The sequence below is a fragment of the Hyla sarda genome, chromosome 5, assembly GCF_029499605.1.
Source record: "Hyla sarda isolate aHylSar1 chromosome 5, aHylSar1.hap1, whole genome shotgun sequence".
NCBI lineage: Eukaryota > Metazoa > Chordata > Amphibia > Anura > Hylidae > Hyla > Hyla sarda.
In genome coordinates, this window is record NC_079193.1 from 186,236,841 (window position 1) to 186,264,398 (window position 27,558).

Genomic DNA, 27,558 nt, shown 5'->3' on the forward strand with positions numbered 1-27,558 from the left:
CAGCAACAAAATCCCCACTGCATAAATATGTGATATTGTGTTAAACACTAAACTGTTACAATGACATTTGCTAAACATAAATTTCCTCTCTACAAAGCAGCACAGTATAAAAAATATGAAGGTTCAGCAAATCCTGTGTGTGAATGTGCAGAAAGAGGACACAAGGCCATCCAATCGCCAGCCAGACAAATCCTGGGGGCTTCTCCTTTTTAAAAGTATCTTTTCAAGAAGTAATACTGACATCAAATGAAAATAAAAAAGGTATCTGTGGCAAGTGGAACACATTTTAAAGTCTGATCAGAATCTCTTTCAAGCATGAATGTTTTTCATAAGAGAACGTGTAGTAGCATAAACAAATAAGACATGTTACCAAGGCCTTAACGTGATGAAATATGTGATCTGGAAGAACTACCACACACCACTCCATGCAGTCACAATGAAGCCTGTGTACCTTTGGCCCATCACAGACCACCTACTGACCACAGCACTTGTTGCCACAGGCCTCCGAGGAGGCAGCAACCAGTAGGTGGCCTCATGGATCATTTCTGAGAGTTCTCTGCCAGGCAGAAACATTGGCCCACCAGGATTACTAGGTCCAGGAACAGGACCGCAAGTATTAAAATAGATATTAACCCACTGTCCTAACGTCCGCTGCAGTTTCTCGCTTTATTGATCTCCGTGTTGAGGGGTGGGAGGGACTCTATTGTTTATTGTCGGGGATGACCAGCCGTCAAACACCTTATACCTTTTTTCTGCCACTATGATTTTGTGCTGCTTATCATTGTGTTGTTAATGTCTAATGCATCACTTGTACCATTTGTTACTTTGTTTGAGGCCTACTTGGGCCGTTGGTTCCTTTTCATTATTTCAATGCTTTTCCTTACATGTTATCTGTAAGCCTATCAATAAAGCATCTTTGTTTGACTCTTAAAATAGATATTAACTGTATCACTGACTACTAGGTACTGATTAATGAATATGAACAGATCCCCAATTAGTAGACACTGTATATGCCACTACCTATTAAAGAAAGGTCACAGTGTATGCCAAGGAAATGCTGTCTGAGAATTGTGAGTTAATAGAGGAGTTCCTATATTTGGGATTCACGTCCCTTGGCCAAAGTAGAGAGTGGTAACAAACAGTATCTCTATAAGTGGATGGAGCCTGCTCTACACAGCCAACACATTGACTTAATGGGCTCTGTGTAATGCATAATTTCCCCTGTAGTGGCACTGCTGAGAAACTGCACATTTACTGCCATGTTTTCCCACAGATTCCATCTGACAGCTGGGGGTCCCAGTGGGACAAGACTTTATAATCACTTATTTGACAATGGTCCTTTCTAACAGGTAGGGATTGTTTAAAGCAGAGATCCCCTTATTTGTAAAGCAGAGATCCCCTTATTTTTAAAGCAGAGATAAACTAGTAATATACAAATGCTAGCAAAACATATTGACTTGTTATATTTGCAGCTACTGTAGCACTGGTTTCATAGGAAACACTTTTTATTATTATTATGACAAAGCGTATATAAACTAAGGATTCACACCCCTCCCCAAACTTCTACCAATACACTTTCTAGTGGGAAAACACATTTCTTACCTCGCCTTCCCTCGAAAACATCATTAATTTCCCGCAATAAAATGGACATATCGCTCAGCTGAGACTCCCAGGCTTCACAAAAGACATCCAAGTTTTCTTTAGCAATCTTGCTGGTGGGATGTAGGGCAAATGTTTCTGCTGCTGACACAATCTAGACATTATAAAACAAGGCAAAGTAAAGAAATTTATATATATATATATCCACTAAATATATATTTTATAAAAAAAAAAAAAAAAAAATGAATTCTTTTCAACAAGCTTAAAGAAAAATCTTTTGTATTGTGAAAATTTCTGTCATTTTCCAGTAAACTACCACTGGGACACTCCACATTCTCCTGTACAGGACCCTAGCTCTCCTGCATGGAGCTGTGTTAACCACTACACAAAGCGGTGGTCAACATGCCCGCTCCATGTATCTCTATGGGAGAGCTGGGTACAGCTCTTTGGCTCTCCCATAGAAATGAATGGAGAGCACCTGCCGACCCTGGGCGTCGGGCAGAAGATCGAGGTCGGACCCACACAATCTGACACTTATCCCCTATTCTTTGGATAGGTGATACATTTTTCTAAGTTGCATGAACCCTTTTAAGCCATGAGAGCTCCCTCATTCTCTCCATTTAAGTTGGCAGGGACAGGAATGGGATGTTTGCATATACACACACATGCTCTTACTTTTCCTTACTTGTCTGGTCAATCACAGAACCCACTTCACTGCTATGCTATAGCGCTGATTAAGGTGCACTGGACTTAACAGGCTACCACAGTGCTAAGGGATGATTTACAGTATACTACTATAGATACCATGTAGAGCTAGAAGAGGGTTACTGAGGAACTGGCTTTGCAAGGTGCTATGTGATCAGAAAGGAAAGATACAATGGCAAGCTAAGGGGAGAGGGGTGGAGATTACATTCAGAAGCAGCACTGTGTGCATACACTGGGAACAGCAGCCTAAAACTTTACGGGGGGGAAGCGGTCAGAGATAAGAAGAATATCTTTTTTTGGGATAAGGAAGTAAAGGAAGCGATTAAGAAATATGTTAGAAATTACATATTGTTTGGAAGTTGTTTGTATTAATAGTTTGAATTTAAGCATTTTTATTGTCTAACTCCAAAATTAGGCTATTATTTCCAGTTTAGAAAGAGCTGAAGTTTCTGTTTGTATTTATAGTGTCAGGTACATACATAGGTTACTTATGAACCATGAGCACAGTGAAGAGTATTGCTAATTATCAGAGCGGTCATTTCAAGGTGATGCCATCACTATCCATACAAGTATTAACATTAGCAATGTTCTGTCATCTCTATACAGGTAAACAAAATTCACAAGCACAAAACAAAAAGTGATTTTGCTGCCTTTATCTACTCCCGTATAAACAGGTTTTACTAGGCTATATAGAAAAATACTTGCCTACTGGAATCAAGTTGCTACCATAAATATCAGGTAGCACTAAAAAATCCACATTATTGGCTTGTTCAAGGCAGGAAAATAGTTGATGAAGTTAATAAAACTGTCTTCTTTTTCTTTAGGCCAGCGACATTTGTGCATCTTATGTTCCTTCACCATTTGCAGTGTGCCAGCTCTTGGGCTCCAGTTACATGTTTTTTCTCACTAAAAGCACTTCAGCTACAGATAAGCACTTCAGCTACAGACACTCTTTGGCAGTCACACTAACTAGTAAAACCCTTAATTATCTGTTTGTAGATTCTTCTATTGTTTTGAGTTACATTGCTGCATAAACAAAGATGTTTTCCATTCCCGAGTGTTTTTGATTAGAATTTGCTGTTGGTAATGGTTGCATTGTCACCTCATGTTAGCTCGCTCACCAATGTTAAAAGGAAAAGTAGGATTTGATAGCATTCCATACCTGAGGACCAGTCACCTGAAACGTATCTTCTGCATGAATACATGTGATTTCCAAAGGTTCTGTGCCCGAAACATGTCTCAACAGCCGACAAGTCTACAAGCAAGAGCAGAAATTCCTTAGTAATGAAAAATGTCTATGTACTTACATTATGATTCAGTATGGAGGACCAAGACAAAAAAGAATTGTTATAGCTTAAGGACATAACAGTTTCACCCCCATCATCTACAGTGGTATTTTTCACTGTCTGTAGCTTAACAGAAACAATATCATCTTACACCTACGGTACATTCCAAGTGTCAACATGTGAACAAAAGTACAGTGTTACAGTTCTATAATAAGCTGTAACAAAAGACGAAAACCTGAATCGTGTATTATCTTATAATAACTATACTGGTGAAAATACACTTTTACATGGTGAAAACCGGACAGTGGACAATGCGCTTCAAAGGTCCTTGGTAAGGACCTGACAAACAGCGGTGTTATCCCCTCAAAACGCATTGTCCACTGTCTGTTTTGTGCATGCAATAAAATAGTTATACTAGTTATTACTTTCTGTCCCATTAATTCAGTTACCATTTATACTGCTTCTGCGGGTCAATGGGTTAAGATCATCATCATTTGTAGCTGGACTTTCTCCTCCATTTTTATCTACTTTTTGTCAGTTATCTTTGTTTGGTTCTCTTTTCCCTATAACTATTCCCCCCATTAATCCATCAATAAAGAATTTATAAAATACACACATATATATATATATATATATATATATATATATATATATATATATTTCAAAGCAATATTTTTGCTTTTCAGTTTCAATAAATTTGCAAAGATTTCTAAAATTCTGTTTACAATTTGTCATTATGGGCTGAGTACACAAAAAAAAACTGTGAAAGGGTCTGAAAACACTGGGGATTTGCACACAGATCATACAGATGCTCAGGATAGGGGTTCCTGTTTGTTTTTTTAAACTATAAGCATTGTAAGGACTCATCTACTATATCACTGCACTTCTGGTTTCAGAGCTTTGTGGAAAGGGCAGGTTTCTGAGCTGCCAGAATGGTGATTTAATACTGCCACAGGAAGATATACCCATAGAGGAGACTAACATTTGGATACACAGGAGAGCAGGCTTTGGACTGGTGGATAGATTGGGGATTACATGACAGCTGCCCATAATGAAAGCTGCATCCAAGGTGTGACAAAATGTGTGTTGGTGCTTGCGGCATCCAGAGTGGTGACAGTTTAAAAAAAAAAAAAAAATTATATATATATATATATATATATATATATATATATATATATATATATATATATATATATATATATATATACACACACATATACATTTGTTGCACCTGAAGTCTGTTTACATGCACTGACACTTTGGTGTAACATCAGGGATTCAAACCCTTCCATTGGCTATTAGTTGCAAGATACCATATTTCACTTGTCCATTATTACTGTGGTTATTAAAACTGTTTACAAAGCACATATTAATTTGGGCATTGTATTCTTATATGCTATCACATGTTCCTGTGATTCTGTTTCTGAACTACTATATTAAGAAAGATACTATATTATAACAAAGATTTATAGTTACATGTTAACTCTGGGTGCTGCCCCATCCATGTAGGACTTTGAGTATGTGTTTGAGATTATATTTCTGTATACGTATGTACATGTGTGGATATATGTTTCTAGATTTTGTGTAGGATTAGGCGTTATAGTAAACTAGTAAAATAGTCATAAATTAATCAAATTGTGGAAACTCACTTCTACAAGTTGTTCTTTTTGCTCTGATAACTTGCAGGTATACTCTGCCACTGCTTCCAGGTTTCCTTCTGCTCCAGCAATTTTCAGTGCTTTTAAGACAACATGATCAGCATGGTATTTTAGCAAGTCAGATGCTAGTGCAGTAGCTGCATTATGAAGCTGAAAATAAAATGATTATGAGTTATATCAGGGCATATGTACAACATTGTTTCTAATCAGAGGCATGACTTCAGGCCCAAGCAACATCTGTAACAGCACACCATTACCTACCATGTGCCATTTATAATACTCTAGCCTTTTAACAGATTACAGGCAGATACTGATTGTATTTTTTTTTTTTTTACATTATTATGGCAGCAGGCTATCCCATTGAGATGAATAAGAAAGGGTTTTAGGCATGCTCTGTGACCATTACAGAGGTCTATATACTGGTGTCACCTTTTGATGTATTGCTGAACAGATCACTTTTCAGCAGCCTTTTACTTATCAAAACAGACAAAAAGTTTCGGCTTAGTTTTAGATTTATTGGTGAGAATAAAAATTGCAGGATTGCAGAATTATTTTAAAATATAGAAAGCAAAATGGAAAAAAATATATACAAATATATATATATACACACACACACACACACACACACATCTCACCAAAAAAGTATTAAAAAATGATGCTCAACATAAAAACTTAAACAATAGATTGTTTTCTGATAATACATTCTGTTGAAAAAGACAATACCTATATATCCCCATTCAACTATTTCAATTATATAGACACTGGCACTGTCCTGGTAAGCGGCTTTGCACCAAAGTTTGGGATGCTTTCACAGCATTGCAACAATGGCCTATTAAACGGACAAAAAAAAAAAAAAAAAAGGAAACAAAACAATCCTCTAGGTCGTTAGGTTGTCTATTCGGCTCTATAATTATAAGCTTTATATTTATGCTGAACACAAAAAAAATCTAATAATGTAACTGCTTGTATGAAAGCTGTATACAAGTTTTGACAGGATGGAGATTTCTCTTTCCTGGGTACACTGGCCTATATTTATCTCCTAAATGGTACATCTAATGAGTGGCATTTGTTTCTGCTTGGATCTGGCAGGACAAAATATGTGTTTAGCAAAACTCGAGCTATTCTGGGCTGACAGATCTGCTATGCAGTCATACATTCACACTGCTCTCTTGGCAGCTAATATTTCTATTTGTTTCCTCTTCAAGTATTTGGATTGTGGGTGCAGATTTCTTACACAGTAAATCACTTCTATATACCAATGGCACTACAGACTCTGTCATTGATAGACTCCTGCAGTGTATGAAAGCAATGTGTTTGTTAGTAAACTATTCTAAATGAGCTAAGAAAAACAATAGTGCCTGTGTCACACTAGGAGCCATAGGGCATTGCTAGTGTTTCAAAATCCGAAAAGGCAGTGTTGGGAAATACAATAAAGGGAACCTGTTTTGAGGAGGCATCAAACAAGGACAGGATCCTTTTTAATAACAATCTATGAATCATTCTAAAATGCTACAGTGTTTTAGAGAAATCAAAGTTTTAAAAACAGTAAATTGCAAATGATGAACCAAGTCCAGCATAGGACTATGCGATAAATCAATAGATGTTTATTCCAGTATAAAATACTGGATAAAAGATAGGATGGAGAAAAGTGACACGTTTCAGGTGCATATAACACGCTAATTTATAAGTATGAGTAAGGGTGTTATACTGACCTGAAACGTGTCACTGTGCTTTAACATATCTTGTATCCTGTATTTTCTACTAGAAAAGATACCAATTGACTCACTCCACTATCCTGTGCTGAAATTGGTTCTTTTTCACTTTAACATCAGGACATGATACTGATAAACTTCCTCATCCTTCCCGGCTGCTGGCCAAGAATCCAACCAGTACACCAAATGTACAAATTAGCACAATTGTTTTGTCCTGTACTAATCTGTACAGTGCAAACAGTCATGTGATGCAATGCCGACCTCGTGGATATTGGCTTTTTAAAGATGAAGGCAAATCAAGTTCTAGTTCATCTTTCCTTATTAGTAAGGGTCTCAATCCAATCATGTACCTACTTAAGGTATTATACACACACCGGATCCGCAAATGCAGACCAAAAGTTGTAAAATCCGCAGTTATGGATTAAACAACTTTGAATTCACAACAAATACTGTGTGTGTGTGTGTGTGTGTGTGTGTGTGTGTGAAGACATCCTTAGGGTCTATTCACACTTACAGTATCCCACGCAAACTTGATGCACGGGATCTAATGCTGCAGATTTTAAGCTGCTGAGTTCAATGTAAACTAAATGACTGAATACAGCATACAATCTTGTGCATAAAATATGCGCAGGATACTGTACATGTGAATACACTCTTAGGATAGGGTCACATGTGTCATTTTGTTGCTTATTTTCTTCAGCTGATTTTGCTACCTATTGGCTTCAATTGGTAGGAAAATATGTAGCAACAAATACACAGCAAAATATGGCACGTGTGACCCTACCCTTAAACAGGATTTTCATATGAAACAATATCACATCTATGACTGAAGTCAGCCATATAAGTAAGTAGTGGCAGAGAAAAAGACTCTCTGTATAACAGTTTCTTTTTTTTAGATCTTTCTACTTAAAGGGGTACTCCGCTGCACACATCTTATCCCCTATCCTTTAGATGTTAGATTGCGAAGGTCCTGCCACTGGGGATCAAACATCTTATCCCCTATCCTTTCTAACCAAACTATTTCTTAGCTTCTGCAGAATATAAACTGTAAAAGATTAATTATGTAGCTCAGTATAGAGCAGTGGAAAGATGCTATTTTAACTACCCCCTCAGGCAGGAAAGTAATTCAGTATACATCCACAGCAAACCAAGTTTATGTTTATACAGGCATGTGCTTGAAATGCGCTGAACCTTTGTCTACATGTCATACAAGTGATACTTAAATGATACACACTTCGATACAAATATTGATAATTTGTTACGGCAGTAGTAAAAATTAAGTAGATCAAAAACAAGGAATGATGTCCAGCGCGGCTCACGAAAAAAACGTAGCTTTTATTGTATTATATTTTCCACAGGTACATAGACATGGCAGACACCGGTTTACCTGTGTCTGTCAGGTCTATGATCGTGTGGAATATTATACAATAAAAGCTACGTTTTACGGGAGCCGCGCTGGACATCATTCCTTGTTTTTGATCTACTAATCAGTGCAGTCCGTGCACTGGGGTACAGGGAGGTGAGCTGAATACCTACACACCGCTTCTAAAAATTAAGTACACTATAAAGGGAGATTTATCATAAGCAAATACATGCTTTAGAAAGGCACTGTTGATGAAACGTCACATCTCTTGTATGATGGTGCAATAAACTTTTAGCCTTCTTTTTTAGCTGGACCATATCGGTGTGCTGACAACAATACTTGAAGTTTGGATTTGGATTTCTGCTCCAGTTTGGCAGACTGGAAAGACACTTACATAGACAGGATGTTGTCAAGTGTTCACTTTCTTTGGACATTACTTGATTACTTATTCCAAAATGGTACTGACAAATAGTACTGTTCAGGGCAGAAAAAAATAAATAAAAATCTTACATTTATTTTCTAGCAGTAAAACCTAACTAAAATTCCAGAAATTAAGTATCACTGATCTGCAGAATAGTGAATGGCCCAAAAACTAAAATCAATTTCAATCAATTGAATTTAATTTCAACCACAAATAATTTGCCAGCAATTGTCAAATATTCCTGCAAAAGAACAAGTCCCCATGTGGCACTGTTTGTGGAAAAATAAGAGAGTTATGGCTCTTAGCAGATGAGGACACAAACATGGCAAATAACGCCGATCGGGGAAGAGGTTAGTAGACACCTTACCTATAAGGTAAGTTATGATTTTTCTACAAGGATTATATTTGCCAGTGCTTCCTAAGGGGTGGGGCCTGTTCTAAGTTTTGCTATAGACCCATATGATCTCTGCATAGGTCCTTGCCTTTTGTTGGAAGTTCTTCCCTTTTTATTTTATTTTTTAACAGTGTAACTGAGCTGTTGAAACAAGGAACATGATATTTTCCTGCAAACAATACAGAATTTTGGTAAGATGAGAAGTTTAGACATCATGGAAAAGGCCTTATATCTCTCCTTATGTGAAAATGCCTGTAGGCCATAGCTCACCTCTACTGTACATCCTTGGTGTCAAACTCTTGTTACTTTATTAATTAACAGTACTAATATGGCTTTGGGAGCCATGACTAGGATTGCTTGGAGGCATTGTAAGTTTAACGTGGTTCTCCCACTAACATCATTAAAAGAATAGTTAAAGGTGTATTCTGGCCTTAGACATCTTATCCCCTATCCAAAGCATAGAAGTTAAGATGTCTGATCACGGGGTCCTGCCGCTGGGACCCCTGCAATCTCTGTGCAGCTCTCGCCATTCCGTGCGGGGCGCTGCTCCCGAGACGGAGACGTGACGCCATGCCCCTCCATTCTTGTTCTTGGGTGGGGTTGGGATAGGGGATAAGATGTCTGAGTCCGGAAAACCCCTTTAATAAATATGTGATTCCGCTTTGTTTGACTCATGAACCAGCATTATGTGGATAATGGTTTCCAAATACCCTGTGTGAATGGTACTGCCCCTGCATAAGTGCCACTGCTTTCACTGTCTACAGGACTGGCACAGATAAGATGCATAATAAAGTGTTCGGTCCAGTACATCCAGAAGAAATATGTCAGCTGAAGTATGTGTGTTACGCCGAGCGCTCCGGGTCCCCGCTCCTCCCCGGAGCGCTCGCAGCGTTCTCTCATTCGCAGCGCCCCGGTCAGACCTGCTGACCGGGTGCGCTGCGATATTACTCCCAGCCGGGATGCGATTCGCGATGCGGGACGCGCCCGCTCGCGATGCGCATCTCGGCTCCCGTACCTGACCCGTTCCCCGTCTGTGTTGTCCCGGCGCGCGCGGCCCCGCTCCTTAGGGCGCGCGCGCGCCGGGTCTCTGCCATTTAAAGGACCGCTGCGCCACTGATTGGCGCAGCAGGCCTAATCAGTATTCTCACCTGTGCACTCCCTACTTATACCTCACTTCCCCTGCACTCCCTCGCCGGATCTTGTTGCCATTGTGCCAGTGAAAGCGTTCCCTTGTGTGTTCCTAGCCTGTGTTCCAGACCTCCTGCCGTTGCCCCTGACTACGATCCTTGCTGCCTGCCCTGACCTTCTGCTACGTCCGACCTTGCTCTTGTCTACTCCCTTGTACCGCGCTTATCTTCAGCAGTCAGAGAGGTTGAGCCGTTGCTGGTGGATACGACCTGGTTGCTACCGCCGCTGCAAGACCATCCCGCTTTGCGGCGGGCTCTGGTGAATACCAGTAGCAACTTAGAACCGGTCCACCAACACGGTCCACGCCAATCCCTCTCTGGCACAGAGGATCCACCTCCAGCCAGCCGAATCGTGACAATGTGTCTTAAAAATGTAATATATACCATTGTTTGTGTGTTTTATTTTGGTTGCTGCTTAGCACATTTTCACGCCCAATACATAAGTATAAGCCTATAAAGGTTAAATATTAATACATTGTAAATATTCAGTTGCACGTAACTGACAGACTAAGTCTTTTCTAATGTTGTCCTAGTGGCAATGTGCTTCTAACTGAGCTGGGGCTCAAAGTTACCAAAATTCTGTACTATTTGCAGTAAATTATTATGTTCCCTGTCTCACCAGCTCAGTTACACTGTAATAAAAAAAAAAACTTACAACAAAAGGAAAGGACCTATGCAGAGATCATATGGGTCTATAACAAAACTTAGAATGGGCCCCAGTTTCCATCTTGTTGTTATACTATATACCATATCTCACTTTAGCATACTAGGAATAGTCACTACAGTGAAAAGCAAACTGATTTACCAGAGAACACAGCTAAAACTAAATTATGGAGAGAAATCTGAAAAAGGTTTGCAGATGGTTTTATACTTTTATTTTAGTATTAATTGGGTAAATACTTTTAGTATTAATTGGGTTTAATAAATTATGTCACAATTTAAAATGTTAAAAGCACAATATATGGACTCACACACATCTTTAATGGCAATCCTGTGATCACATGTTTTATTAAAAACATTTGAAAAAGTCTTCTTTGGCAGGGCCCTACAAGAAGGAAATTATTTTCTGTTGCAAGACTACAGAGCCCCAAAAGTAATTTAATATTCCCTCCACGGGAGTGAGCATAAATTAAAGGGTTTCTTTTCAGTTTCAGTCATTTGTGCCAAGCAGTTCATGCATGCAAACTTTACAGTTAATCGTGTATTAATTGCCGAATGCATTGAACAAAGGGTTTTGATCATTTTAATGTGATTCTAACTGAGCTATTAATCTGCTTTAAGAACTTCTTAAATGGTATGTTTATCATCCAGCAAGTGTAGGGACTCATAGCTGACTGTTCCAGAGTCCTCGTACAAAACGCACACAGTTTAAAGTGGATGAACGGTTCAGAGCTGTCTGCATGTTAAATTCCAGAAACTGAATACAGTGATCCCTCAACTTACAATGGCCTCAACATACAATAGTTTCAACATACAATGGTCTTTTCTGAACTATTGTAACTTGAAACCAGACTCAACATACAATGCTACGGACAGTCCAAATCTGTGAAACATGTCAATGGCTGGAAGAACCAACCAATCTGAATGGGCATTCACTGGTAAAACCCTTGTATTACTGAAGTGTATGGTAGCGCCCCCTACAGTACAGGGAGGTATTAAATGTTCTGTATTCTTTACCTGTACCAGGGTTACCTGCTCGTTTGGACACCAGGTGAGGACGACTCCATGTTACTTTTTTAGGACATTGCCTGTACTGAAGAAGCTCCTGTCCTCTACATAGACCAGTGTTTCCCAACCAGGGTGCCCCCAGCGGTTGCAAAACTACAACTCCCAGCATGCCCGGACAGCCGTTGGCTGTCCGGGCATGCTGGGAGTTGTAGGTTTGCAACAGCTGGAGGCTCCCTGCTTGGAAAACACTGACATAGACAGTGATTTACAGCTCCCAGCAGATCTTTCTTACTTTTATATGTAAGGACTTGCTATATCTTTATTAGTTATCTACTTATTTTTCTTTAATCCTCACTTTTTCCTATTTTTGGATGACATTTTGGTGGCTTCAGAACCAATTACCAGGTTTCCATAGAGTTCTGGTTTCAACATACAATGGTTTCAACATACAATGGTCGCCCTGGAACCAATTAATATTGTAACTTGAGGGACCACTGTAGATCTAAAATCTTGCTGTAGCCTAATGGAGGTCATCATTACCGATGACTAGCTCGTGCCAACCCTGTTTTCGTAATATATGAATGGAAAAGCGAGAGAGTCCTGTGTCTCAGATTACAGAGACACGGCCAGCAGCCCTTCTACAAACAGTCTAGTCAGGTTTTGCCATGATTTCCAAACTTCTGTGACTGTCTTGTATTTGTTTTTGTATGTATGTACTAAAGACGCAGCTTGGAACCAATTTATTGTTTCTTTATTATCTACTAATTTTCTTGTATTCAAAAAGATGCTGTAGATTTTACTTAAAAGGGGTACTCCGTGTGGTACTGGTGCCAGAATGTTACAAAGATTTGTAAATTACTTCTATATAAAAATCTTAATTCTTCCAGTACTTATCAGCTGCTGTATGCTCCACAGAAAGTGGAGTTGTTCTTTTCTATCTGAACACAATGCTCTCTGCTGACACCTCTGTCCATATCAGTAACTGTCCAGAGAAGGAGAGGCTTGCTATGGGGATTTGCTCCTACTCTGGACAGTTCCTGACATGGACAGAGTTGTCAGCAGAAAGCACTGTGGTCAGACAGAAAAGAACAACTTCCTTTGTAGTATACAGCAGCTGATAAGTACTAAAATAAGTAAAGTATAAGTAAAAATTTATAGAAGTAATTTACAAATCTGTATCACTTTCTGAGCCAGTTGATATGAAAAAAATAGTTTTCCACTGGAGCACCCCTTTAAAAAATAAAATAAAATAAAATAAAAACGAAAAAAAATATAGCAAATATAGCGAATATAGCAAATTGTTTAATTTAACAAGATCAAGATAAAACCTAAGTTTAACTGTAAGGGTACATTGACACTGAGGAAATGCAGATAGGAACATTTCTTCACTGAATTCCCCTCTGGATCCGTGATCTTCTGCATAGAGCAAACACAGGCGCTCACATCCTTGGCAAATGCAGACATAAGCACTGCCCCATTGACAAACCGCAATAAACAACCTATAAGGGGTGACCCCCTTACGGGGACAACCCTCACTAGAGCCCTCCCTATAAAATTGATACTTTATTTGGCTTAATTAAAATATAAGACCCCAAAAAAGTTAAAATTTGCAGTGGTATGGGGATATTTAATTATCAAGGTGTAAAGGAATTCACACACTAAAGGGGTGTATGGGGCAGCTGCGTATTAATATAGTTTCACTCTGTGGACCACTGGTGATTCCGGTGTCCACTGGATCACAGCTATCCCTCACTCCTTTCTTACTAGTGTTCCCCTATAACCACGCTAAATAAAACTTGGACCGTAGGCCTCCCCGACGTTTCGGTGACGAATCACCTTTGTCAAGGGTTGCAGTAGCCTCGCAACCCTTGACAAAGGTGATTCGTCACCGAAACGTCGGGGAGGCCTACGGTCCAAGTTTTATTTAGCGTGGTTATAGGGGAACACTAGTAAGAAAGGAGTGAGGGATAGCTGTGATCCAGTGGACACCGGAATCACCAGTGGTCCACAGAGTGAAACTATATTAATACGCAGCTGCCCCATACACCCCTTTAGTGTGTGAATTCCTTTACACCTTGATAATTAAATATCCCCATACCACTGCAAATTTTAACTTTTTTGGGGTCTTATATTTTAATTAAGCCAAATAAAGTATAAATTTTATAGGGAGGGTTCTAGTGAGGTTTGTCCCCGTAAAGGGGTCACCCCTTATAGGTTGTCTATTGCCAATTTTGCCCTGAACACTCTCAGGGACATTTTTTCTTTGAGTATTGCCCATTGACAAACCGGACTATCCTGATTCGTTCCAGCAGGAATCCAAAACCTTGTTTGAAGGTCTGTTGCAAATCCTCCAATGTGCGAACTGAGCACAACACAAAGCCCACTGAAATTAATGGATGGGCATGTGGTGCAAGTCAGATTCCGCAATTTCCATCAAGGTAAAAAGGAAAAAGTTACAAACTAAATCTATATATATATATATATATATATATATATATTATATATAAAATTCAACATGTGTGTGTATATATATATGTATGTTCCACAAAAACTTCCAAACGGCTAAAGATATTAACATGAAACTTGGCACACATGTTACTTATATGTCAATAACAAACATAGGATAGGTGATTTAACCCTTACTCACCCCCATTTGCCAGGGGCAGGGTTTATGTTTAAAGTCCCACACAACTCTATGGGAAATATATGTTACTGCATAACTTTCAAACGGCTGGAGATATTTCGATAATACTTGGTCACATGTTACTTATATGTCCACTTAAAATATAGGATAGTTAATTTTACCCTTAACTATCCCCCATTTGTGAGTGTCAGGGTTTTTGCTTAAAGTCCCATGCAAATCAATGGGAAATGTATGTTCTCACATAACTTCTGTACGGCTGGAGATATTTCAATACCTGGTACACATATTACGGGTTGGGATATGAGGACGGGATGGGAGGTCGGGATAGGGGGTCGGGATAGGGGGTCGGGATAGGGGGTCGGGATAGGGGGTCGGGATAGGGGGTCGGGATAGGGGGTCGGGATAGGAGGACGGGATAGGAGGACGGGATAGGAGGACGGCATTGGAGGTCAGGGTATGAGGACGGAAATATGGGGTTGGGATATGACAACAATATATGGGGATGGGATTTTAAGTCAAAAGTTTCCTCCTTTGTTGATTTTCCTCCCCAACAAAGATGAGGAAGGAAAAAACGGGCAACACCGGGTATTCAGCTAGTTGTAAATAAACATCATGTCCAAATAGTTTTATAGTGTAATTTGCATTAAAAGAAAAAGTGCGATCAGAGCAGGAGAATCAAAACAGGAGGAGGAAAAGAGGACAAAACAGCTTTTTGGGATCATACGAATGGTTTTGTTCCTGATTACACTATAAAACAACTTTGGGCATGGGAATTATTTACCCAGAATACCCCTATAACAAAAAGCTACACCACATTTTTGAATGGACCGTGCTAAGAAATGAGATGGTATTACTAGTTTAGAAGTTGTGAAAGCTGAGGAGGTTGAAGATGACCCTCACTTTCTATAAATAGAAAGGTAAATCTAAACTCAGGAAAAGTTGGACATGCCGAGCAGACTTGGCCAGGTGATTGTAACATAAGTTTTAAACTTGTTTAAAAGACCCAGAAAATTCTAACATCACTATTTTAAGAGAACGGAGACATATGAATATATATATATGAATATATATATATGAATATATATGTGTATATATATATATATATATATATATATATATATATGTAAAAATCATTTGTCACTTGAATTTACTTTGTCTTTAGAACTCTCATTAAAAGGGTAGTCCGAGAAACAACATATTCCCTATCCAGAGGATCAGGGATAAAGTTTCTGACTGCAAGGGTGAGCCCCTTGCCATCTTCTGTATGGAGCCAGGCAACTCACCCATCCTTTGTGCACTTTGGCCCCCACCTTCCCAGACGAGCAGGAGTGATAGCCCGCAAGTGGATTTCCCCGAACTACTCCTTTAATGAATAATATAAAGTGCCGTGAAAAAGTATTTGCCCTTTCCTAATTTATTCATTTTGCACATTTGTCACACTTAGGGTGCATGCACACCACGATTTTGCAATACAGTTCCCATATCAGGTTTTAGATGAAAAACGGATTTCTCAAAACCTGACTAAACTGTATCAAAACGTGTGTACAAATTTAAAAACCGTATACAGTTTGAAAAATGATGTCCGGTTGCATCCGTTTTTAACTTTTCACTTCATTGAAATTATAATAAAAAAAACTGCGCAAAGTCAAAAAACGTATGGTGAAAACCGGATGGAATCCTAAGCACATACGGTTCTGTACAGTTCTGTACAGCTCCCATTGACTCCCATATAACAAAAAAAAAAAAAAACATACGCTCTAATACGGTTTTTCACCGGGACCAAAAAAAACTTTGTAGACTACGGTTTAGGGTACGGAAAAAACTGGACCAAACCGTATAGCATGCAAAATAGACTAAACCGGAATATGTGTTTGACATACGGTTTACAATGTTAAGTCAGTGCATACACTTTTCTATACGGTTCCGTACAATTTTTTACTTGAAACCGTATACGGGAACTGTATAGCAAAAACGCAGTGTGCATGCACCCTTAAAGGGGTACTCCGGTGGAAAACATATATATATATATATATATTTTTTTTAAATCAACTGGTGCCAGAAAGTTAAACAGATTTGTAAATTACTTCTATTTAACCCCTTAAGCACCTTAAGGACCAGGCCAATTTTATTTTTGCGTTTTCTTTTTTCCCTCTTCTAAAATCCATAACTCTTATATTTCCATCTACAGACCCATATAAAAGGGCTTGTTTTTTGCACGACCAATTGTACTTTGTAATGAAACCTCTCATTTTACCATAAAATGTACGGCAAACCCCAAAAAATATTTTTTTAGGGAGGAAATTTAAATGAAAACCACAATTTTGCACATTTTGGAGGGTTTTGTTTTCACACTGTACACTTTACGGTAGAAAAAATCCAAAACTTTTTGTACAAAATCAGTAATCTAAAATTGCCCTATTTTGACCACCTCCTATAACTTTTTCATTTTTCCGTATATAGGGCGGTATGGGGCTCATTTTTTCCGCCGTCATCTGTACTTTTTATCGATACCACATTTGCATTATAAAACTTTTAGATAATTTTTTGGGGAATAGAAGAAGCATTTTAGAACATTTTTAAATTGTTTACATTTACACCGTTCACCGTACGGCATCATTAACATTATATTTTCATAGTTTGGACATTTACGCACGCGGCGATACCAAGTAGGTTTATAAAAATAAATATTTTACGCTTTTTGGGGGGTAAAATGGGAAAAACGGACAATTTTCATTTTTATTGGGGGGAGGGGATTTTTCCCTTTTTATTTTACAACTTTTTTTTTTTACACTTTGTTCCCATCGGGGACTATCTATAGCAATCATTTTATTGCTAATACTGTTCAGTGCTATGCAGAGGACATAGCACTGATCAGTATTATCGGTGATCTTCTGCTCTGGTCTGCTCGATCTCAGACCAGAGAAGACACCGGGAGACTGACGAAGGCAGGTGAGGAGACCTCCGTCCGGATATGATCACCGCGGCAGCGCTGCGGGCGATCTGATCATCTATTTTAACATGCGCATTGCCGCAGATGTTTCGTGATCTGTACTGATCACGGCATCTGAGGGGTTAATGGCGAACATCCGTGTGATCGCGGATGTCGGCCATTACCGGTGGGTCCCCGGCTGCTGATAGCAGCCGGAACCTGCCGTGAATGACGCGAGCACCGCTACGATGCTCGTGGCTATACACAGGACGTAAATGTACGTTCTGGTGCGCGAAGTACCGCCAAGCTAGGACATACATTTACGTCCGTTGTCGTTAAGGGGTTAAAAATCACAATCCTTCCAGTATTTATCAGCTGCTGAATAATACAGAGTAAGTTCTTTTAGAATTTATTTTCTGTCTGTCCACAGTGCTCTCTTCTGACACCTCTGTCCATGTCAGGAACTGTTCAGAGCAGGAACAATTCCCCATAGCAAACCTATGCTGCTCTGACATTAACAGAGGTGTCAGCATAGAGCACTATGGACAGGCAAAAAAGAAATTCAAAAAGAAAAGAATTTCCTCTGTAGTATGCAGCAGCTGAGTACTGGAAGGATTACGATTTTTTTTAATAGAAGTCATTTACAAATCTTTTCAACTTTCTGGCACCAGTGGATTTAAAACAAACTTTTTTTTTTCCACCAGAGTACCCCTTTAAATGTTTCAGATCTAACAAATTTTAATATTACACAAATATAGCCCAAGTAAACACAAAATGCAGTTTTCAAGCGATCATTTATAAAAATGTATTGATCTCTTAAAAGCTGTATTTTGTGTTTACAATTATATTATATTTAAGCACATTATGGGCCAGTCCACCCTGTTTATTTTCTACCTGAGAAATTCCACCATGGAATAACCTTGCAGCAGAGTACCACTGTTTTCTTAGAATAAAGAATTCGGCAGTGTGGACATGCCCCATTGGATGAAGACTGTCATGTTATTTTATCAGAAAGCACAGAAATGTGTCTATAGGTAGTTATTTCAAAACTTCAGAAAAATCTAACAAAAAAACGTACTTCTCGTTTAAGTTCGGTAACACATTGACATGTTTTCAGTATGGCCAACTCCAAGTCTTCGATAATTTCTTTTGTCTTTTGGGTTTGCTGCAAAAGAAATACACAAACAGGTGAACTCACTCAGTTTCTGTGACACCACAACAAAATACTATCACAGTATATACACCTGTATGCAAGTCATTGCATCTATAACAAGCCGGAAAGGGGCATTAAAGGGGTATTCATGGAAAAAAAAACTTTTTATATATATATATATATCAACTGGCTTCAGAAAGTTAAACAGATTTGTAAATTACTTTGATTAAAAAATCTTAATCCTTCCAATAATTATCAGCTGCTGAAGCTGAGTTGTTCTTTTCTGTATGGCAACAGTGATCTCTGCTGACATCTCTACTTGTCTCGAGAACTGCACAGAGTAGAAGGGGTTTGCTATGGGGATTTACTTCTACTCTGGACAGTTCCCGAGACAGGTGTCATCAGAGAGCACTTAGACAGAAAAGAACAACTCTTCTTCAGCAGCTCATAAGTACTGAAAGGATAAAACATTTTTAATAGAAGTAATTTACAAATCTGTTTAACTTTCTGGAGCCAGTTGATTTATAAAAAAAAAAAAAAAAAAAAAAAGTTTTTTCCTGGATAACCCCTTTAACACTACATGATTTTCTATATTATAACAATATCACAGATGGCAATTTTGGTCAAAATCCACAAACTCACAACCCACTTTAAAGGTTTTCATCATATTGTGAGTCTCTACTCTAATATTATAAACAAATGACAAAGTATGTGACAGAATTTGACAGAAATGGGGCCATATGTACTGTACACGGGTACATAGGCGGGGTAAAAGCTACTTGTCTGCAGGATGTTAGTAGGTATGTGAGTGTAGGGACAAGCAAGACCTTTGAGGTACTCCATGAAATGAGACAGGATGCCCTTTATGTGCATCAAATAGTATGGCTGTCACTGATAGGCTGCAAACCAGCAAGGTGTGCCACAAAACCAAATCACTGGCACTATTCAGAAGCCTTATCTGTGTATCACCCCCTCATGAATTGTAGGTAGTAGTTCATCAGTGTTTTGCACCTTTGTGACCTTCTCTGCATTGTGGCTTATCTGCATCCTCCGGGGAAGTCATTTCTAACCTGCCATGGTAACATTAAGTATTTCTATTCTATTCTATTTCAAATAGTACAGTTTGTTGTGCTAAATTACACCATATTACAAATGTCTTATTTGACGAAAACCAAAGCCGAAAATGCATTGCCCCACCCACTTTTTTTCAATATAGTTTTAGTAAAATTGTATTATCAGAATTTAGTCACTGATGTACTTGAAGGGGACACCAAAACACATACTATAGAAGGTACTGGCCGGGCTTGGAGCCACAGCACTGCCACTTACCATACATTGACTCCAGGACACCCTATAGGGGTACACACCTATCTGATTGATTGCTATGGGAACTGTCCCATTTTTCCTCAGCAAGTTTTGATAAATCAGTATGCTTAAAATGTTCTCTTCTAACCCCTATAACTTCCTTATTTTTCCATATATGGGGTTGAATAGGGGCTAATTTTTTGCGCTGTGATCTGTATTTTTTTTATCAGTACCATTTTAATTTTGATGGGACTTTTTGGATCACTTTTTTTCTGCTACATTAAGTGAACAAAAATCAGCAATTCTGTCCGTTGGTATTTTTTTTATTTTTACATTTACGCCATTGATTGTGCGGTTTGATTAACATTATATTTTAATAGTTCGGATATTTATGCACACGGCATTACCAAATGTGTTTATTTTTTATTTTTCTGTAAAGAGATTCTGTAGATAAACTTGTAAGGTACGTCATGACAAAAAAAATTGTATCCTTCTCCTGCTATTTCTCCCCTTGTTGACAGCTCTTTGCCTAGATTATAGACTACCACTCCACTCACTTTAATTAGGTACACCAGTTCAATTGCTTCTTAAAGCAAACAGCTAATTATCCAATCACATGGCAGCAACTCAATACATGTAGGCATGTATGCCTGGTCAAGACAACTTGCTAAAGTTCAAACAGAGTATCATCACGAAGAAGAAAGGGGATTTATGTGACTTCAGCACCATGGATGTGGGTGCCAGACAGGTTGCTCTTAATATTTCAGAAAATGATGATCTACTGGAATTTTCAGACACAGCCATCTCTAGGATTTACAGAGAATGGTCCAAAAAAGAAAAAAATATCCAAAAAGTGGCAATTGTGTTAACGAAAATGCATTGTTGATCTTAGAGAAGAATGGGCAGACTGGTTCAAGATGACAGAAAGGCAACAGTAAGTTCAATAACCACATATTACAACTTTATGCACAACATGTTGAACCTTGAAGCAAATGGGCTACAGCAGCAGAACACCCCACTGGGTGCCACTCCTCTCAGTTAAGAACAGGGAACTGAGGCTACAATTTGCACATGCCCATGGAAAATGGACAATGGAAAACTGGAAGAACGTTGCCTGGTCTAAGGAGTCTCTATTCCAGCTGCGACATTAGGGCGGCAGGGTCAGAATTTCCCAAAAAAATGAAAGCATGGATCCATACTGCCCTGTATAAATGGTTTTGGCTGGTGGTGTAATGATGTGGGGGACATTTTCTTGGCACACTTTGGGTCCCTTAGTGCAAACTGAGCATTATTTCAAAGCAAGTATTGTTGCTGACCAGGTCCATCTCTTTATGACCAGTGTACCCATCTTATGATTCTACTTCCAGCAGGATAATGTCACAAAATCACAATCTCAAACTGGTTTCTTGAACATGACAATGGGTTCACTGAACTCCAATGGCTTCCACAGTCACCAGAACTCAATCCAATAGAGAACTTTGGGATTTGATGAAACGGAAGATTCGCATCACGAACATGGAGCATACAAATCTGCACACAATGTGTGATGTCATTTCCCTGGGAACCAAAACCTCTGAGGAAGGTTTCCAGCACATTTATGAAAACATGCCATGAAGAAAAAGAGCAGTTCTGAAAACAAAACAAAAAACTGAACACAAGGGCTGTGTGCGTGCATATATCTGTGAAAAAGTAGTAGTGGTTGCTTTCTTATTTTTTTGCACATATGTCACATTTTAAATGTTTCATAGAAAATAAATTATTATAACTTTACACAAAGATAACCCAAGTAAACATGAAACAGTTTCATCAAGTTATAATTTCATTAAGTATGGGGAAAAAAGCTATCCAAACCCACATTGAAGGGTGTGTGAGCATGAGCTACCTTTCTAAGGTCATGCCACAGCATCTCAAATGGATTCAAGCTTTGACTAGGCCACTCCAAAACCCCAAAAGCCATTCAGAGGTGGATGAGCAGTTATGTTCGATTTTTGGTTATCAGTGGTTTTCACACTGGAACTTCACCATAGATGTTATTTTTTATTATTAACTTTCATATGATTAAGTCAAGAACACCGACCTTAACTGATGCAAGTGAGGCCTGCATTTTCTTAGATATTGTTACGTGTGTTCTTCTGTGAGTTGTTGTGAGTCTTCAATGCACTTTTGGGGTAATTTTGGTAGGCTTGCCACTCTTAGGAAGGTTTTTATTTTTTTATTTTTTATTTCTTACTCCACTGGAAAACGTTTTTTTTAAATCAACTGATGACAGAAAGTTAAACAGATTTGTAAATTACTTCTATAAAAAATCTTAATCCTTCTAGTACTTATAAGCTTCTGTATGCTCCACAGGAAGTGCTTTTCTTTTTGAATTTCCTTTTTGTCTAACCACAGTGCTCTCTGCTGACAACTCTGTCCATGTCAAGAACTGTCCAGAAAAGAATAGGTTTGCTATAGGGATTTGCTCCTACTCTGGATAGTTCCTAAAATGGACAAAGGTGTCAGCAGGGAGCACTGTGGTCAGACAGAAAGAAAAGAACTTCATGTGGAGCATACAGAAGCCAATAAGTACTAGAAGGATTAAGATTATTTTAATAGAAGTAATTTACAAATCTGTTTAACTTTTTGTCATCAGTTGATTTAAAAGAAAAGTAAAAACGTTTTCCAGTGGAGTACCCCTTGGAGTCGAGAAAATCTTTATTGTTGCATTTTCCCTCTTTTACTTCTCTCTTCTTTACATAACACCGGCCGTCTGCGATGCTTCCGGGTCACGTGTAACCCCATGACCCAGATAAGGATGATGATCGGTGGTGTAACTCGGTGGCGAATTCGACTCCAATGTACCAGTCCAGAGTACATTGTCTTCCAAATTTAAAACCAACTACCCCCCCCCCCCCACCCCAAAAAAAAAAAAAAAGGGTCATAGGACACAGAGTCAACAGCATCGGGGGTTTGCAGTTGCCTCAAATGTGCAGCACTCTCTCCACCTGAGTGGGGTGCGCATTTGAGGTAACAGAATAGGGACAGCCACACACATCACATTCCCAGAATGATTATTCAGAGTATAGGGTTTGGGGCGGGCATCATTTTTACTTTTGGCTATACTCTGGGTCATGATTCTGGGAATTGGCATATCCGTATTAAAATTACAATTTTCATCCCGCCCATAGTACACTTAATCCATTCCTGGAAAATAAATTTAGGGAACACCCATCTGTTTCAAATCTCCACTTCACCCCATACACCTTCCCTAGGGGGTGTACTGTTTGTAATAAGCTCACATGTGGGTGTTCCTTTCTTGTATTTTCCTCTGAATGTATGTAACTGTTAGGTCCGTAAGAAACATCAGCCTCAAATGCAAAGTGTTCTCCCTCATGAGCGCTGTCGTATTTCCAGGTGACAATTCGGAGTCACAAGTTAGTTGTTCACAGCAAGATTAAGCAGAGCATAGGTTGAAAATTGCAATTTTCAAAAGCTACCCTTCATCCATTCCTGGAAAATTTATTTAGGAAACCGTGCGTTCAAAATTTCCTCTTTACCGCTATACCTATTCCTCAGGGTGGGTACTTTCTGTAATGGTGTCACATGTGGGTGTTTCATTTTTGTATTTTCCTCTGAACGTATGTAACCGTCAGCTACTGATATGCCATAGGCCACAAATGCAAACAGACCTGTATGACTTCTGAGTCTTGTTGTGCGCCCGCCCCGCATGTTACCCCATATGTGGTAGTATTTCCATAGTCAGAGGAAAAATCCCTCCAAAATATGTAACCCAATTTCTCCCATTACCCCTTGTGAAAATATAAAAAATTGGGTAACCCCAGCATTTTAGTGTAAAAAGATTAAATCTTTCAAATTATGGCCCACTTAAAAAAAAAAAAAAAAAAAAAAAAAAAACTGAGGTGTACTCACTGTACCCCTTGTTACCTTCCTTTTAGTTTAAAAATTGTAGTCACTTGCCAGGGTTTATAATTTTTTTTTAATTTAGATTTTATGTTAGAACCTCAACCATTGCAGTGCTAAGCACCACCTAAGGCCTCAAATCTCATCAGTGCTGTCTCACTCCTAAACCCTGTTTTGCACCTGCATAGTGCTTTATCGCCTTTTATGGGGTGTTTCCTTATTCTGGAGAAATTGGGCTACACATTTTGTGGAGCTTTTTTTTCTATTACTACTTGTGAAAAAAAAATTTTTGGTTAATACCAGCATTTCAGTGTTAAAAATAAATTTTCACTTTTACGGCCCACTGTTCAAAAAACATGTGAGGAGTAAGTACTCACTATAACCCTTGTTACATTCCTTGAGGGTTGTAGTTTCTAATATGGTGTCACATGTGTGGTATTACTGCTGTTCTTGCACAATGGGGGCTTTGTAAACGCACATGGCCCCGACTTCAATTCCAACAAACTTTTCACTCCAAAAGCCCAATGGCGCTCCTTCTATTCTGAGCATTGGAGTGCGCCCGCAGACCACTTTACCTCCACATATGGGGTACCGTATATACTCGAGTATAAGCCGACCCGAGTATAAGCCGAGACCCCTAATTTCAACCCAAAATCCCAGGAAAAGTTATTGACTCGAGTATAAGCCTAGGGTGGGAAATACCTCATCCCCCCCTGTCATCATCCAGACCCGTCATTAACATCCTCATCATCATCCCCTTGTCATCATCCCACACATCCCCCCTTCATCATCCCCTTATCCCGCACATCCCCCCTTCATCATCCCCTTATCATCCCACACCCCACACCCCTTCATCATCCCCACCCCCCTTCATCATCCCCACACCCCTTCATCATCCCCACACCCCCCCTTCATCATCCTCTTCTCATCATTCGCCCTCAGTGGTCTTCAACCTGCGGACCTCCAGAGGTTTCAAAACTACAACTCCCAGCAAGCCCGGGCAGCCATCGGCTGTCCGGGCTTGCTGGGAGTTGTAGTTTTGAAACCTCCGGAGGTCCGCAGGTTGAAGACCACTGCGGCCTTCAACATCATCCAGCCCCCTCTCACCCCCTTTAGTTCTGAGTACTCGCCTCCGCTCGGCGCTGGTCCGGTCCTGCAGGGCTGTCCGGTGAGGAGGTGGTCCGGTGGGATAGTGGTTCCGGGCTGCTATCTTCACCGGGGAGGCCTCTTCTAAGCGCTTCCAGCCCGGAATAGAGGCGTTGCCTTGACAATGACGCAGAAGTACGTTGGCAATGAACGCACCTCTGCGTCGTTGTCACGGCAACGTGACTATTCTGAGGCCGGGCCCGAAGCGCTTAGAAGAGGCCTCCCCGGTGAAGATAGCAGCCCGGAACCACTATCCCACCGGACCACCTCCTCACCGGACAGTCCTGCAGGACCGGACCAGCGCCGAGCGGAGGTGAGTACTGTACAGAACTAAAGGGGGGTGAGAGGGGGCTGGATGATGTTGAAGGCCGCAGTGGTCTTCAACCTGCGGACCTCCGGAGATTTCAAAACTACAACTCCCAGCAAGCCCGGACAGCCGATGGCTGCCCGGGCTTGCTGGGAGTTGTAGTTTTGAAACCTCTGGAGGTCCGCAGGTTGAAGACCACTGCGGGTGGGGGAGTTCACTCGAGTATAAGCCGAGGGGGGTGTTTTCAGCACGAAAAATCGTGCTGAAAAACTCGGCTTATATTCGAGTATATACGGTATTTTGTTTTTCAGGTGAAATTGCACTACAAATTTTGATGGCCTTTTGCCCTATTTCCCCATGTGAAAATGAAACATTTGGGGTAACTATCAATATAGTCTGAAAAATCTAATTTTTCACATTTACGGCCCACTGTTCAAAAAACCTGTGAAGTGTAAGTACTCGCTGTAACCCTTGTTACATTCCTGGAGTTGTGTAGTTTCCAAAATGGTGTCACATGAAGGGGGTTTCTGCTGTTCTAGCTCCATGAGAGGTTTGTAAATGCACATGGCCCCGATTTCAATTCCAGCAAAATTCTCTCTCCAAAATTCCAATGGCGCTCCTTCTGTTCTGAGACCTGTAGTGCGCCAGCAGAGCACTTAAGGTCCACATATGGGGCGTTTTCTTAATCGGGAGAAATTGGGCTTCAAATTTTGGGGTCCATTTTCTGCAGTTATACCGTGTTAAAATTATAAATTTGGATTAACACCATCATTTTAATGTTAAAAATCTAATTTTTCACTTTTACGGCCTACTGTTCAAAAAAACTTTGAGGTGTAAGTAATCACTGTAACTGCTGTTCTGGCATCATGGGAGGTTTGAAAATGCACATGGCCCCCGACTTCAATTTCAGCAAAATTCTCTGTCCAAAAGTCCAATGGCGCTCCTTCTGTTCTTAGACCTGTAGTGCACCAGCAGAGTACTTAACGTCCACATATGGGGCCTTTTTTTTTAATCAGAAGAAATTGGGCTTCAAATTTTGGGGTCTATTTTCTCCTATTACCCCTTGTGAAAAAGAAAAATTTGGGGTAACACCATTTTAGTGTTAAAAATAACATTTTCCATTTTCACGTCCAATTTCAACGCAAAGTCGTCAAACACCTGTGAGGTGTTAAGGCTCACTATACCCCTTGTTACATTTCTTGAGGAGTGTAGTTTCCAAAACAGTCCGCAGAGCACTTCATGTCAACATATGAGGTATTTCCATACTCAAGAGAAATTGGGCTACAAATTTTGGGGGGCTTTTTCTCCTTATACCACTTTTAAAAATGAAAAAAATTGGGCTACAAGAACATGTTAGTGTAAAAAATGCTGATTTTGATTTTTTTCCTCCACTTTGCTGCTATTCTTTTAAAACAACTACAGGGTTAAACTTTCTGAATGTCATTTTGAATACTTTATAATGGGGTCATTTATGGGGTATTTCTCACAGAAAGGCCCCTCAAATCCATTTCAAACTTAAATGTCACAAAAAAACTGGTCCCTGAAAAATTTAGATTTCGAAATTTTCGTGAAAATTTAGAAAATTGCTGCTATACTTTGAAGCTCTCTATTGTCTTCAAAAAGTAAAAACGTCAGCTTTCAGACCAACGAAATAGACATATTGTATTTCTGAATCAATAGATAAAATTTATTTGGAATATCTATTTTCCTTACAAGCAGAGAGTTACCAATTTAGAAAAATACAAAATTTTCATGACATTTTTGGATTTTTCACTAAGAAAGGATGCAAGTAACGACAAAAATGTACCACTATGTTAAAGTAGAATATGTCACAAAAAAAAACTATTTCGAAATCAGAATGACAGGTAAAAGCACCCCAGAGTTATTAATGCTTAAAATGACAGTTGTCAGATTTGCAAAAAAGGGCTACATCCTTAAGGTGAAAATTAGCTGCGTCCTTAAGAGGTTAAAGGAAATCTGTCATCAGTGTCACCGGCACTAACTTGTCATACAGACAGGTAGTGCAGGTGAGACTAATTACAACAGTACTTACCTTGTCCTGTTCTGTGCAGTCGTTCTTCGGCATTCTTCTCTGGTATCTTCAGCTCCGGGCCCGGCTTGGAGCATGGGCGGTGCTTAGTGACATCACCGCTGCTGTTCTCTAGCAGCGAGACCCAGCAG

At 39.5% G+C, this 27,558-nt stretch overlaps 1 protein-coding gene across 2 annotated transcripts in view; it reads right to left on the reverse strand.

The window, feature by feature from the left end:
• The window catches only part of CTNNAL1 (catenin alpha like 1), a 229,331-nt gene that overhangs the window by 48,249 nt on the left and 153,524 nt on the right, over positions 1-27,558 (reverse strand). For both annotated transcript variants that reach the window (XM_056520912.1, XM_056520913.1), the window contains exons 8-11: positions 18,645-18,731; positions 5,240-5,398; positions 3,467-3,559; positions 1,603-1,753 (exon numbers count right to left, since the gene is read on the reverse strand). In XM_056520912.1, the coding sequence (XP_056376887.1) occupies positions 1,603-1,753; positions 3,467-3,559; positions 5,240-5,398; positions 18,645-18,731 (490 nt within the window). The remainder of the gene's footprint in view (positions 1-1,602; positions 1,754-3,466; positions 3,560-5,239; positions 5,399-18,644; positions 18,732-27,558) is intronic.